This window comes from Salvelinus fontinalis, chromosome 20, assembly GCF_029448725.1.
Source record: "Salvelinus fontinalis isolate EN_2023a chromosome 20, ASM2944872v1, whole genome shotgun sequence".
In the NCBI taxonomy this organism is placed as follows: Eukaryota; Metazoa; Chordata; class Actinopteri; order Salmoniformes; family Salmonidae; genus Salvelinus; species Salvelinus fontinalis.
The window spans coordinates 16,911,484-16,926,384 of NC_074684.1; the positions used below are offsets into that span (position 1 = coordinate 16,911,484).

General features: G+C 41.4%; 1 protein-coding gene across 2 annotated transcripts; it reads right to left on the minus strand.

Moving 5' to 3' along the window:
- Positions 1-1,964: 1,964 nt before the first annotated feature.
- LOC129817411 (spermatogenesis-associated serine-rich protein 1) lies at positions 1,965-14,901 on the minus strand. Of its 2 annotated transcripts, XM_055872606.1 has the most exons (6): positions 13,652-14,898; positions 11,895-12,019; positions 8,969-9,136; positions 8,432-8,537; positions 7,893-7,952; positions 1,965-7,692 (listed from the first exon to the last, which is right to left on the minus strand). In XM_055872606.1, the coding sequence occupies exons 1-6, from the start codon at positions 13,780-13,782 to the stop codon at positions 7,575-7,577; spliced, it is 708 nt and encodes a 235-aa protein (XP_055728581.1). In that variant the 5' UTR covers positions 13,783-14,898; the 3' UTR covers positions 1,965-7,574. The 2 variants fall into 2 exon arrangements, with proteins under 2 accessions (XP_055728581.1, XP_055728582.1); XM_055872607.1 differs by lacking the exon at positions 7,893-7,952 and having other exon boundaries at positions 13,652-14,901.

Genomic DNA, 14,901 nt, shown 5'->3' on the forward strand with positions numbered 1-14,901 from the left:
CGTTGACTCTGTACTGGTACTCATTGTACAGTGCCTTCAGAAAGTATTTTGTTGCGTTACTGCCTAAAAAATAAATGCACAAAGGGTTAGTGTGTATGCTGCAGGGGTATTCAAATGGCAATTTATCCAACATGCCCAGGGCCATTGTTCAACCCAAGGTCATTACCACAAATAAAAATTGTATCTATCTCGTCATATCTACACTACCACAACAGAGCAACTATCTGAACATTATCTGCAGTTTGCATAACAATGCAGTTTTAAAGCAGCCATTTGTATCCACGTTACAAATGATATGCTGACACACAGAGTTTCAGTCAGTAACTCGAAATGAGAGGCTTTCGCATTCAGCCCATTGAAAACAGTCAAAGATGGATCTGTTTTTAGGAGCCATGAATGGCAGCCTTTCTTTCTGTGATTAAATCCTAATCAATACAACAACAAACTCTAATGAGAAACCTTGGGAATTAGGCCTACGCTGTTGTTACATGACGTTCTTGCCTTCTTTTATATAAAGTAGTTGTGTAGGGTACTTATTAGCAAGTTCTCTAAAAGAAACTGTCTGGCAAACCAATTTCCAGAGCATGTTGATGTTTGTGAAAACGTGCCCTAAATGGTCTTCTTGGTCTTATGGGCATTTTTGGTTTTCTAAAATAAATAACTGTAGGGTAGCAGGGCTAGCGTTATGGGCCCTAGGGGGCCTGCCCTACCTTACCTCCTTGCCTGTCCCACAAAAAATATTTAAATATTGATAATTTTGTTGACCGAGACGTGCGCCGACATAAAGACGCATCAATCTCAGATAAAGCATCCGAGCGAGCCAAACAGTCTGGACAAAAAGAGTATGGCATGTCATACTGTTTCTGGCCAGACAGCATCAGAAACATGGGCTACATATAGTAAGACAGAGAGGGGTGCTGTTTCGCTCGCTAGTTTCAGCAGAGAGGAAGTGGCGATGAGCGAGGGATCACTCTCACCAAAATCTGTCCTGAATAAGCCCAATGTGTTTCTATGGGCATAATATGCAGACCTAAGCTTGTCGCCTGCATTCCCGCCTTTGGGACAATGACTCGCATTGTTAGGGTGGAGACATGAGCATCTTGTCATTACATACAAATCTCTAATTTCAGCCACTTGCAAATTAAAAGGAACATTGGCGGGTGCACAGTTTGGATGCTTGCTTCCTTCTAAAGTAAATTGATGTTTTGCCAAAATTATATAATTACTCCTGTCTAAATTAAATCATTCAAAATATTTTACAAGAGAGCTTGGCTTAGCCACAGAGGATCATTAGGTTATTTAAAAAATAATGTAAATACAGTAGCTGTGGATTGTTTCTAATCACAAGTGCCTAGGCCTATGCATATTTGAGAAGCCAACAATTTGGGCAGCGCACGTGGCAATTGACCTAGCTGATTATTGAGTTGCGGCTGTTTGTGAAAACCATCTTAAATGTGTGAAGATAATGTGTCTCGAGTATAATTTAAAATACTGAGACATGAAGAAGGGAGGGGTATGTGGAGAATATATGGGCATCTCTCTTCAGAATGCATGCACTCAGCTCTACAGAATGTGCTCCGCTGTCTCTCACCAATTCTTGCACATTTATTGTATCATTGTGTGAATTGTTTGCCCTTTGATTGTTTAATTCATCAGTTCATCGTTACATATGTAACCAGTAGGCCTAGTAAATGTACCGTTAATCCCCGTAATTTGGTTACATTAAATTTCCTTAAATACATGATTGAAAGACCCTGCATTTTCATCAGCATATTTTCGATTGTTTTTATTTGTCGGCTTTAGGGCTATGTATTTTACTTAGTTGACAATGGAAGCTATAGGCCTACTGCTGCATTGGCCTTTTGGCCATCTCTGAGTACCAGGCATAGCCGCAGGAAGTAGTTTGGGAGCGGGGTGCTGCAGAAGAAGAAAAACTTTGCCTGCGCTGAAGACATCTATATTCATTTCAATTCAAGGGGCTTTATTGGCATAGGAAACATATGTTTACATTGCAAAAGCAAGTGAAATAGATAAAAAAAAGTTTAATGAACAAAAATTAACAGTAAACGATAACAAAAGCTCCAAAAGAATAAAGACATTTCAAATGTCATATTATGTCTGTATACAGTGTTGTAAGCATGTGCAAATAGTTCAGGTACAAAAGGGAAAATAACTAAACATAAATATGGGTTGTATATTAGGCCCAGTGCACTACATTTGTGAAAACATTTCAACTAAATGTGCTGTATTTGAGTGTTTACCAGCATTTTACTGTACAGTAAATGTACAGTACTGTACATTTTCCAGTTTTTTTAATACTTTGCAAATGAAACTTATTTCTATGTGAAACTTAAATTGCCTGTTTATTCCGTTGCTATTTTAGTCGATGCTCTTATCCAGAGAAACCTACAGTTTTTTTGTACTGGTCCCCCGTGGGAATCAATCCCTCAACCATAGACTTACAAGTGCCATGCTCAAAAACTGAGCCACATCATCACAAACCTTGTGACATCTCAATGTACTCAATTACTGCATTGTTCCTCTTCGTGGTGATGGAAAGTCTACAGGTACAAACCTACATGACCAGCCTATGTACAATACAGTAATGTACCTTAAGTGGTTTGTAAGGATGGTAAATTAATACCGCATAAAAAGTGGTTGTTTTCCATGTTATTTGATCAAGAAAAATATTTTATTTGGTGTAGATATTTTGTCTTTGCCCATAGCTATGCACCTTTTGATATAAATGTTTGAGGACAAGATTTTGTTCTTTCTGGATTCTATTAGAATGACAATCGCAGAGAACGGGACAGGGCAACAGCTCTTACAATTTCAACTATTGTTTTGTGTGCATGCGCTACATGTGAGAAAAAAAATATGTTTCAAAAAATGAAAATTTGTATTAAGATTTTTTTCTCTACGATTTTCCAGGGGGTGCTGCAGCACCCTCAGGACCCCTACTTCCCGGGGCTATGGTTCCATTTGCTAATTTCTTTAGCCACCAATGGATCACGGTGTATCAATGTGTTCAAATGGAAATGGTGGGTGTTCTTGCATTTAACTTTTACATTTTTATCATTTTGTACTGTTTTGGTGGTCTACGTCTAGACGGTTGTCGTATAGGCCTAGCCTTCAGTTTGGAGCTTAAAGCAGTTGTCAAATCTCTCCTCGTGGAACCGCAAATGTTTAAATTTGATTGTAGCCTTGAACTAGTTCACCTGATTCATCTAATCAAGGGCTTGATGATAGATTGAACTTGTCAATCAGGTAGGCTAGCTCTGGAATAGTTAAAATACATGGAATGGCTGGAGGTTCCCAAGGCCTAAAGGAGGTTCCCAAGGCCTAAAGGAGGTGTATGCACCCCTGCTTGTTGAGGCAATGGTTTTGCCCAGTTAATGGCTCAAGGTATTGGTACCTAGCTTTGCCAGTGTTCTGTAAGCTCTTAACAGGACATTATCCTTATGTGGTTAATACGAGAGATCTTAGTAAACAAAATAATAAGTTGACAAAATGACAGAATCCCACGGGAAAACAGGAGTCTGTACCTCTCGAACATGCAATGGTGTAAAGGCACACTTCCCTGGGCGCGCTAGGTACCGTGTGTAGCGTGCAGAACTGCATAAGCAGAGCCTCGAGAAGCCAAGTACTCCTCACTGAGAAGAGGGCCTCAGTGACGTTTTCATTGGTTAATTCTACCACGCTCAACACAACGTAGCCTGCGTGGTGATATGTCAGCAATTACATGTAATAGATCGGATAACTAGTGTGGCTAGTTAGCGGGCTAACATAAGTTTACAGAGTCACATCTAACAAAACAAATATTTGTTTTCTAAATCGATTTTTGGGTTCATTTTATGTTTCCTGTATAAAAAAAAATGTGATTAACTTTTTTCACACCTTGAAAATATTTGTTTACACCTTTGCTATGGTCACTGGCAGCTGTCATCTTCCATGTGTGATGATGCACAAGATGGAGCTGACAGACATGGCAGCTCTGCTTCTAGCTCCTAAGCAACTTTGCAGTATTTCATTTTTTTGCGTGTTATTTCTTACATTATTAACCCAGAATTTTTTTGGGGTGATATTACATACAGCCGGAAATAACTTTGGATATCAGAGCAGCGGTAACTCACCAGCACCACAACAGAGAATACGATTTTCCCGAATTGAATCCTTTGTTCGTACCCCCCAGGGCAATTTAACTTATCCCAGAGGCTGCTCCAAGTCGCCGCCGGTGGAGAAAAGGTATTCAGAGGGAACTTCTAGTCCAACTCAGAAGGCTGGCACACCATCCACCACTTCAGAGTATATGACTTGCTAATGTTCAGTCTCTGGACAATAAAGTAGACGAGCTCAGGGCGAGGATCCCCGTCCAGAGAGACATCAGGGACTGTAACATACTCTGTTTCACAGAATCAAGGCTCTCTCGGGATATACTGTCCCCGTCCATACAGCCAGCTTGTTTCTCAGTTCATTGCGCAGACAAGGAATAAAGAACTCTCCGGGAAGAAGAGAAGCAGGGGTGTATACTTCATGATTAACTACTCATGGTGATTGTGCTAACATTTAGAAACATTTAAATGTTGTTTTGTTCACCCGACCTAGAATACCTCAAATGCCAACCGTATTACCTCCCAAGTAAATTATCTTCGATTATAGTCACAGCCGTGTAGATTCCCCTCAAGCCGATACCACGACGGCCCTCAAGGAACTACACCAGACTTTATGCAAACTGGAAACCACATATCCTGGGGCCGCATTTATTGTAGCAAATTTGAGGAAAACTCTACCGAAGTTCTGTCAACACATTGACTGTAGTACTCGCTTAGAAAAACACTAGATCACTGCTACTCACCTTTTCGAAATGCCTACAATACCCCGCAATCCCTTCGGCAAATCAGATTACGACTCCATTCTGCTCCTCCCTTCCTATAGGCAGAAACTCAAACAGGACGTACCCGTAATAAGGTCTATTCAACGCTGGTCTGACCAATCGGAATCCATGCTTCAACATTGTTTTGATCACGTGGGCTGGGATGTGCTCCTGGTAGCCTCTTAGAATAAAATTGACGCTTACACGGACACAGTGACTGAGTTCATCAGGAAGTGAATAGGGGATGTTGTTGCCAAGGTGACTATTTAAAATTACCCAACCCAGAAACCATGGACAGATGGCAGCATTTGTGCAAAACCACCACATTTAACCATGACAAGGTGACTGGGAATATGGTGGAATACAAACAGTGTAGTTAATCCCTCTAAGGCAATCAAACAGGCAAAACGTCAGTACAGAGACAAAATGGAGTCGCAATTCAACGGCTCAGACACAAGACGTATCTGGCAGGGTCTACAGACAATCACGGATTACAAAGGGAAAGCCAGGACACCGAGGTCTTGCTCCCAGACAAGCTAAACACTTTCCTCGCCCACTTTGAGGATAACACAGTGCCACCGACGCAGCCCGCTCCCAAGCACTGTGGGCTCTCGTTCTCTGTGGCTGACGTGAATTAGACATTTAAGTGTGTTAACCCTCGCAAGGCTGCCGGCCCAGGCGTCATCCCCAGCCGCGTCCTCAGAGCATGCGCAGACCAACTGGCTGGAGTGTTTACGGACATATTCAGTATCTCCCTATCCCAGTCTGCTGTCCCCACTTGCTTCAAGATGTCCACCATTGTTCCTGTACCCAAGAAAGCAAAGATAACTGAACTAAATAACTATCGCCCCATGGCACTCACTTCTGTCATCATGAAGTGCTTTGAGAGGCTAGTTAAGGACCATATCACCTCTACCTTACCTGACATCCTAGACCCACTTCAATTTGCCTACTGCCCCAATAGATCCACAGACGATGAATTCGCCTTCACACGGCACACTGCCCTATCCCATCTGGACAAGTGGAATACCTACAGTACGGCAGAATGCTGTTCATTGCCTATAGCTCAGCTTTCAACACCATAGTACCCTCCAAGCTCATCATTAAGCTTGGGGCCCTGGGTCTGAACCCCGCCCTGTGGAACTGGATCCTGGACTTCCTGACGGGCCGCCCACCAGGTGGTGAAGGTAGGAAACAACACCTCCACTTCACTGATCCTCAACCCTGGGGCCCCACAAGGGTGCGTGCTCAGCCCTCTCCTGTACTCCCTGTTCACCCATGACTGTGTGGCCACGCACGCCTCCAACTCAATCATCAAGTTTGCAGACAACACAACAGTAGTGGGCCTGATTACCAACAATGACAAGACAGCCTACAGGGAGAAGGTAATGGCCCTGGTGGAGTGGTGCCAGGAAAATAACCTCTCACTCAACGTCAACAAAATGAAGGAGCTGATCGTGGACTTCAGGAAACAGCAGAGGAAGCACACCCCTATCCACATCGACGGACTACAGTGGAGAAGGTGGAAAGCTTTAACTTCCTCGGCGTACACATTACTGACAATCTGAATTGGTCCACCCACACATACAGTGTGGTGAAGGCGGCGCAATAGCGCCTCTTCAACCACAGGAGGCTGAAGAAATTTGTCTTGGCCCCTAAGACCCTCAGAAACATTTACAGATGCACAATTGAGAGCATCGTGTCGGGCTGTATCACCGCCTGATACGGCAACTGCACTCCCCGCAACCCAGGGCACTCCAGAGGGTGATACGTTATTCCCAACGCATCACTGGGGGCACACTGCCTGCCCTTCAGGAGACCTGCAGCACCCGATGTCACAAGAAGGACAAAAAGATCATCAAGGACATCAACCAACCGAGCCATGGCCTGTTCACCCCGCAAAGTCAGTACAGGTACATCAAAGCTGGGGCCGAGATGCTGCATTCATCACGTCGGAACCTCCAAACCTCCGAATTAAAGTTAAGTTATTTGCATGTAGCTTTCTATTGGTTGATTCTGATACTTTCCAATTGGAAAACTCTGAACGGCCTACCGCCTATCATCTTTCTACAATGATTTTCCAAGTCGTAAAAATTCAGAGTTTCCTTGATCCGATATGTCATGAATGCAGAGACACATGGGACCATAATAAAAACCTGTACACACCCCCCCCTAACCTTGAGGCATGCTGAAGTGACTAAGCAGCTAAAAGTGGCAGCCCTAGTTGTCCCTGTCTATCGTGAACGGGATCAGCAGTGTTGTTTTGCTGAATGAGGGATTGAGCCCACCACTTATCTTCCCCTGGGAATTAAGGAAATCAATGCGTTGCACCTCTGCCAGACTATAAGGCAAAACAGAGGTCAGGTTATTAACTGTTGCTGACCTAACTGCTTTTGGAACTCAGCAAAGTCAGGCCACCTGGGAACTTTTTTCCCTGCTTGGCTTATTGTTGTTTATCTCCCCTCAGCAAATTGCATAACCCAATTGTTCAAAAGTGAATAGTGATGGCAAAAGCTCAAAATGATGTCATGACAATTAGTCACACTTTATTACATCTTTGATCGCCCCCTCCCACCAAACTTCCTTATCAAACTACAGTAGAATCAAAACCACGTGACTGTAATCATGCCGAATGATCATAATATACAGTTTGGAATTGTAATCCATTTCTCCTCATTCATCCCAAAAACATTTTGACATGTCAGTTGTCCAGCACAGTTTTGAATATGACTGGTGCAGGCCTCCATTTACTCAGCTTCTTCACTTCCAGTATGTCTGCCTCCCTGTCCTCCATCCTCTTCCTCACTACATATGGAATACTGCAGAAAGACATCACACACACCAGCCACAAATAAATGGCAAAACATACTATACATCTGGAATGCCTCTTCATCTAAACCTTGCATCAATCATGAACATTTGCATAAATAATATCACTTGTTAAATACAATTCTTCTTCCCCAGGTCTCCAGAAGTGCACTAGTTTAAACGTTATCTTAATTGGTTATATATGTCTCACCATGTCTTTTTTGGAGGTGGCTGAAGAGGAACGAATGTATCTGCACTGAAGGTCAGTGACCTACAGAGAACAATTCCACTGTGAGTATGAAACTCACACGTCACTGAGCATGCTGATACCCATTTTTTCACAAATGTGAAACTGTGGTTATGTCTCAATTATCTCGCTTTCCTTCCAAAGTGTGCATTTGTCCACTCCCCTTCACTGATTTGAAAGGAAATATGGTGGAAGCTCCAACTGCCCTATGACTCCACCAATCTACTGCCTTTAGATTGGTTGGAAGTAGTGAACAAGTGTACACTTCAGGTGAAAGGAGAGATTAATGGGATGCTCCCTGTGTGCTAAATTGTTGTATACTTGCTGTTTGTCCCTTGAAACCGGGCAATATAAAGACCAATAGCACCATCTTTCAGCCATCTGTAGTAATTCATGTATGAAAACAAGACAGAGCTACAGTATATCTACAGCACCGTAGCCTACTGTATCCTATTTCAATCAAATATACTACCAACACAACTGAAGGAAAACAAAAACCTTACCCAAAATGTGTTGTTGGTAATGTTGATCCAAACTTGTGAAAGTCAGAACTGTACTCAGGTGTTAGATAGGGTCTAGAACCAGGTGCAGAATGGCAGGTAAACCTGGCTGGAATGGAGGAACAAGCGGTTACATTATGATACATACATTCTCTCGTCTACAGACTACGTAAACATAATCGAGCGTCTGACCAAATGATGCAATATTTTAGTTCTGGGTTAACTGAGAATATAATACATTTAACACTGAGCATAACCTTGTTTAAACCAGAAATAAAATTGTGTGTAATTTTGTGTTTACTTAGTCTGTCCAGGAGAAATTACACAGAGCATGGCCAATCTAGAAAGTATTCTTCTATTAGCCTAAATCATGCATTCCAATTTACCATCAGAAAGCCTAACCATAAAACGCAGATAATCATAAACTACTTTTCAACTTTAACACAATAACCTTCATCGGATAATCTTGTTTAAATAATACTTTGAACATTCTGCAAAACGTATGTGTTTTCACTGCTACTGAATATTTGCTGGACATACCTTGTTTTTTCCTCCCGATGGTGGCCTCCAGAGTTCTCTCTGAAGAACACCGTATGGTCCTACAATGGTGACCTCCCTCCAGCAAACAGCGTTTGCCAACATGGAAGGTTCTGGGCTGACCGAAGTTGGGATAACACGTCCACTCAGTCTGGGACACCATGTTGGCCTCTACAAAAATAAATAAACAGAGTAATAAACATAAATAGAGGTTTGATAAATAGTATGCAAAACATCAGCGTTAGTGATCTAATAAAGAATGACGTCACACAGTTCTATTTATGACGTAGTACTGTACATTCAATAGGGGTTACTGACGAGGTACTGTTTATGTCAGATTATTGGCACTTTATACACTGAGTGTACAAAACATTAAGAACCCCTTTTTGCCCTCAGAACAGCCTCAATTCGTCAGGGCATGGACTCTACAAGGTGTTTGTATTTTGTATTTATTAAGGATCTCCATTAGCTGCTGCCTCTTCCTGGGGTCCAGCAACATTAAGGCAGTTATATACAAGTTAAAATATTACATTTCTTAACACTTTTCACAACACATTAAGTGTGTTCCCTCAGGCCACTACTCTACTATTACATATCTACAATACAAAATCCATGTGTACGTCTGTGTAGAGTGCGTGTCTTATCATGTGTGTCTGTGCCTGTGTGTGTGTCACTTCACAGTCCCCGCTGTTCTAGAAGGTGTATTTTTATCTGTTTTTTAAATCTGATTCTACTGCTTGCATCAGTTACCTGATGTGGAAGAGTTCCATGTAGCCATGGCTCTATGTTGTACTATGCGCCTCCCATAGTCTGTTCAGGACTTTGTGAAGAGACTTTTGTTGGCATTTTATTTTTATTTAACTAGGCAAGTCAGTAAAGAACAAATTCTTATTTACAATGACGGCCTACCACGGCCAAACCCGGGCCAATTGTGAGCCGCGCTATGGGACTCCCAATCACGGCTGGATACAGCCTGGAATTGAACCAGTGTCTGTAGTGATGCCTCTAGCACTGAGATGTCGTGCCTTAGACCGCTGCGGCACTCGGGAGCACCTCATGTTTTGTGGGGTATGTACGGGTGTACGAGCTGTATGGTAGTAGTTTAAACAGACAACTCGGTGCATTCAGCATGTCAACGCTTCTTACAAAAACAAGTAGGGATGAAGTCTATCGCTTCTCCACTTTGAACCATGAGAGATTTACTGTATATTATTAACGTTAGCTTTCTGTGTACATTTAAGGGCCAGCTGTGCTGCCCTGTTCTGAGCCAATTGTAATTTTCCAAGGTCCCTTTGTCGCACCTGACCACACAACTGTAGTCCAGGGATGACAAAACTAGAGCCTGTAGGACCTGCCTTTTTGATAGTGTTGTTAAAAATGCAGAGCAGCGTTTTATTATGGACAGACTTCTCCCCATCTTAGCTACTGTTGTATCAACATGTGTTGACCATGACCGTTTACAATCCAGGGTTACTCCAAGCTGTTTAGTCATCTCAACTTGCTCAATTTCCACATTATTCATTACAAGATTTAGTTGAGATTTAGGGTTTAGTGAATGATTTGTCCCAAATACAATGCTTTTAGTTTTTTTTTTATATTTTGGACTAACTGATTCCTTTCCACCCACTCTGAAATGAACTGCAGCTCTTTGTTAAGTCCTGCAGTGATTTCACTCGCTGTAGTAGCTGATGTGAAAAGTGTTGACTCATCCGCATACATGACACACTGGCTTTACTCAAGGCAAGTGGCATGTCATTAGTAAAGAGTACGGGGCCTAGACAGCTGCCCTGGGGAATTCCTGATTGTATTGGAGAGGCTTCCATTAAAGAACACCCTCTATGTTCTGTTAGATAGGTAACTCTTTATCCACAATATAGAAGGGGGTGTATAGCCATAACACAAGTTTTCTATTAGCAGACTATGATCCGTAATGCCAAAACCCGCACTTAAGTCTAACAAAACAGCTCCCACAATTGTTTTATCATCAATTTCTCTCAGCCAATCATCAGTCATTTGTGTAAGTGCCGTGCTTGTTGAATGTTCTTCCCTATAAGCGTGCTGAAAGTCTGTAAAATAGCATTGTATCTGGACAAGCACCATTTTTTCCAAAAGTTTAATAAGTGTTGGTAACAGGCTGATTGATCGGCTATTTGAACCAGTAAAGGGGGCTTTACTATTCTTAGGTAGCGGAATAACTTTAGCTTTCCTCCAGGAATGAGGGCACACACTTTCTAGTAGGCCTAGATTAAAGATATGGCAAATGGGAGTGGCAATATCGTCCACTATTATCCTCAGTAACTTTCCATCCAAGTTGTCAGACCCTGATGGCTTGTCATTGTTGATAGACAACAGTTTTTTCACCTCTTCCACACTCCCTTTACAGAATTCCACAGGGAGCATTCCACATGGATGCTGGCCTATGTTGACTCCAATGCTTCCCACAGTTATGTCACGTTGGCTGGATGTCCTTTGGGTGGTGGACCATTCTTGATACCCACGGGAAACTGTTGAGCGTGAAATACCCAACAGCAAAATACCAGTGTCCCTGGCACCTACTAGCATACCCCATTCAAAGGCACTTACATGTTTTGTCTTGCCCAATCACCCTCTGAATGGCACACATACACAATCCATGTCTCAATTGTCTCAAGGCTTTAAATCCTTCTGTAACCTGTCTCCTCCCCTTCATCTACACTGATTGAAGTGGATTTAACAAGTGACATCAATAAGGGATCTTAGCTTTCACCTGGATTCACCTGGTCAGTCTAGGTCAGGAAAGAGAAAGATTTCTTAATGTTTTGTACATTGTGAAATCATGGCCTCATATATTGGTAAATTAAATGGGGGGGGGGGGGGGGGGGGGGGGGGGCATTGTCAAACAAACAATCAATCAATCATTTGTAGACATGATCTAAGCCCAGTGACTCACGTGGGAAGGACCTGAGCAGTCTGGTCTCTTCAGGGAACTTGATCAGTTTGATGTGAGGGAGTGGAGCATCACTGTAGCGAGGCGCAGGCAGCCACCGCAGACCAGAGCTCCAGTCAAGGTCACACCTGGAGAAGTACAGTACCCAGTCACCAATCCGTGTGCTGGGCAGCTACTTGGTGTGCAGGCTTTTATTCCAGCCCAGCACTTACACACCTGACAGAGCTCATATGTTAATCATCAACTAACAATCAATAGCTCAATAGCTTGATTAGCTGTCTTAAATTAAGGGTAAGGTGCCATAAACATGAGGCATCATGAAATTGGGAAAATATATATATATATATATATATTGCAGATAAGGAGAGAGGTAGGCTGTGCTACCGTCTAGAAGCACTGCAGGATTACTGGTTGCTGGCTTGCTCCAGCTTCCTCTGCTCTGACATTGTGACATAGCTAATGATGAGACAGACAGCCCTGTCAGAATGCCATTGTGTCAAGCCAGTTCCAGAGACATGGGAATGGTGTGAGTAAACACTTTCTCAGTTAGTCTTTTGTGTTCATCTTACATTAACTCTGTTTTTTTTATTATTATTATTTTTTAATGTATTATATTCATAATACAAAAATCAACTTACATTGCTACATCAAATATGTCTAGCAAACCAAACACAGGTATTAACAATGCTCAAACATACAAAAAATATACAAATAAAATACAAAAAATAAACAATTTAAGTGCAATTACATTCACTCTGAAAATATCTTAATATAATGATTCATGAAGGTGTTATTCTTGTTGTTATTCACTAGGGTTAGTGTTTTAATAAGATAATTAAATTCAATCAGAAAAATTGGTAATTTTGGTATAGAATTTTGGAATTTTTGTTTGTGTATAAAGTATTTGGCAACAAGAATTTAAAAAAATGAACAATCATTTCAGTGGTTTTGTTATCATTGCAATAGTAACATATTATATATTTTATGTTAAAATTATAGGCAGTGTTCATAATGGTAAATAAGTACTTTGCAAGGTTTTCCCAAAATTCTGACACAAATTTACATTCAAAGAACAAGTGAGACAGATTCTCACCTTCTATTTCACAGAAAACGCAGATATCATCAATAGCCACAAATGTGGAAATCATAGAGTTACATGGATATATCTTATGTAAAATGTTGAAGTGCACTTCCTTAACTTTGTTTTGTATACAGTATTTGTAAGGCCTTAACCATGCATTTTTCCAGACAATGTCAGGAATAAGCATGTTCCAGAAAAACTTTCCTCTCGGTGTAAGTTGGTTTTGTGAATGAAGAATTTGTCTTATATATTTATTACAACAAGATTTCTCAAGTAAGCCCACGCCTTCCAATATTAACATAACATTCCAATATTAACATTAACTCTGTCAATGTCAATTAACTCTGTCAATGACGTATGTCAATGAATGAAGTGAAATTATAAAGGAATGCTATTGCCTACAGTCTGGTGTTCTTAGATCCTCTCAACGCGCTGGACTTGGATTTAGCTTGCAAATGTCACCGCGCCTGCTCTGTATCTTAGCTACCCTACAAACAAACAGTGTAGAAAAAGAGAAAGCACACAAAATAAAGTGATTGGTTGGTTACAAAACTTTAACCTCTAGATTATACATTCAGTTGTTTGTAAAGTAACCCTTTATCCTTGTACGTTGAATCCCTTTTAACAACTTTGTTGATGTTCATATAGTGTATACAGTAGTATAGAGACGATCACTTACTCTGTTAGGTTGGGCTCTATGTGCCGAATGTGCGGTCTGTAATTTATCTCTCCTCCATGTGAATAGTGTCTGCCGTGGGGTCCGAGCTTGTCCTGGGGTACGAGCTTGTCCATCGCAACAAAAGAACACATGCTGAATGGGAACCACCTTTTGCACGAGTTTATTACTTTATATTTCAAGGAAGCGTATCCTGATGGCTATTTTACTTTGACCGTGTTTTGCAGCGGGCATTCATGTTATCTAGATTAAGTTTAATGCGTCTCGCCCCAAAAAGTTGTTGGAAACAATAGGCCTGTATGACACGTTTGTAGCCTATAGAACGACCCAAGCTGTTGCTAGGAGAAAATGACAAACCTATCTGAGGGGTGGGTCGTTCCACCAATTAGGTGCCTTTTGAGGAGTGTAACTTCGTGAGAGAAGAAAACGTGTTATTTCTCCTAATTGTAACATTCTGGCATAAAGAGCAAATGTTCAACTTAATAAAAAACATGTTTCCCCATCTCAAGAGGTCAAATTAAATATCGACTATTACATTTACATTTTAGTCATTTGGCAGATGCTCTTATCCAGAACGACTTACAGGAGCAATTAGGGTTAAGTGCCTTGCTAAAGGGCTCATCGACAGATAACAGGGTTGAACGTGAAGGTGCCCACATACATAGGTTTGGTTTGCTTCTAGCAGAACACCGCTTGGCGAAACAAACATCTGTGCTTGCACACTCCCTAAAGACCCTCAATATTGCTGTTGTTTGTCCCTCTTGAGCCACTGTAGCAACAACATAGTCAGAAACACTTCCTCAAAATAGTCAGAATTAACCTAAAATAAATCAATAAATCTGTCATTCATTTCAATGTTTTTGCCAAGGAAGACTTAGTCACGCAATTTTACATCTAACTATGATTTTTGGTGCAGTATTTCTCAAGTGAAAACATTTGCATGAAAGCCAATCTCCCATTGAATGACAACAAACACTCCATGTTCCCACTCCTACTAGTAGTGTTTTTGACCAGTCCGACAAAGGGGCGTAGACTTCGGCTACGAACTTTGACTTGCTTTAAGAAAAAAATGTGTGCTCAAACAGCCCGAAAACAAATGTGCCGAATACCAAAACCAACAAAAACATCATAAAACTTCTTCGTAATATATGTGCAGTTTTAGAAGCATTCGGTAAGCTTTACAGTGTTGACGATTTCATCTTAAATAAATCAAATAATAGAGTCTATCTACAGTATGGGTAACGAGGGTTGAT

Excerpts from the sequence above, each read along its gene's own strand:
- LOC129817411 (XM_055872606.1), bottom strand. The coding sequence starts at position 13,782 with ATGTGTTCTTTTGTTGCGATGGACAAGCTCGTACCCCAGGACAAGCTC. Across the intron at positions 12,020-13,651 it reads ATAGAGCCCAACCTAACAGA|GTGTGACCTTGACTGGAGCT; the intron begins GTAAGTGATCGT and ends GTACTTCTCCAG. Across the intron at positions 7,693-7,892 it reads CCACCTCCAAAAAAGACATG|TATTCCATATGTAGTGAGGA; the intron begins GTGAGACATATA and ends GTCTTTCTGCAG.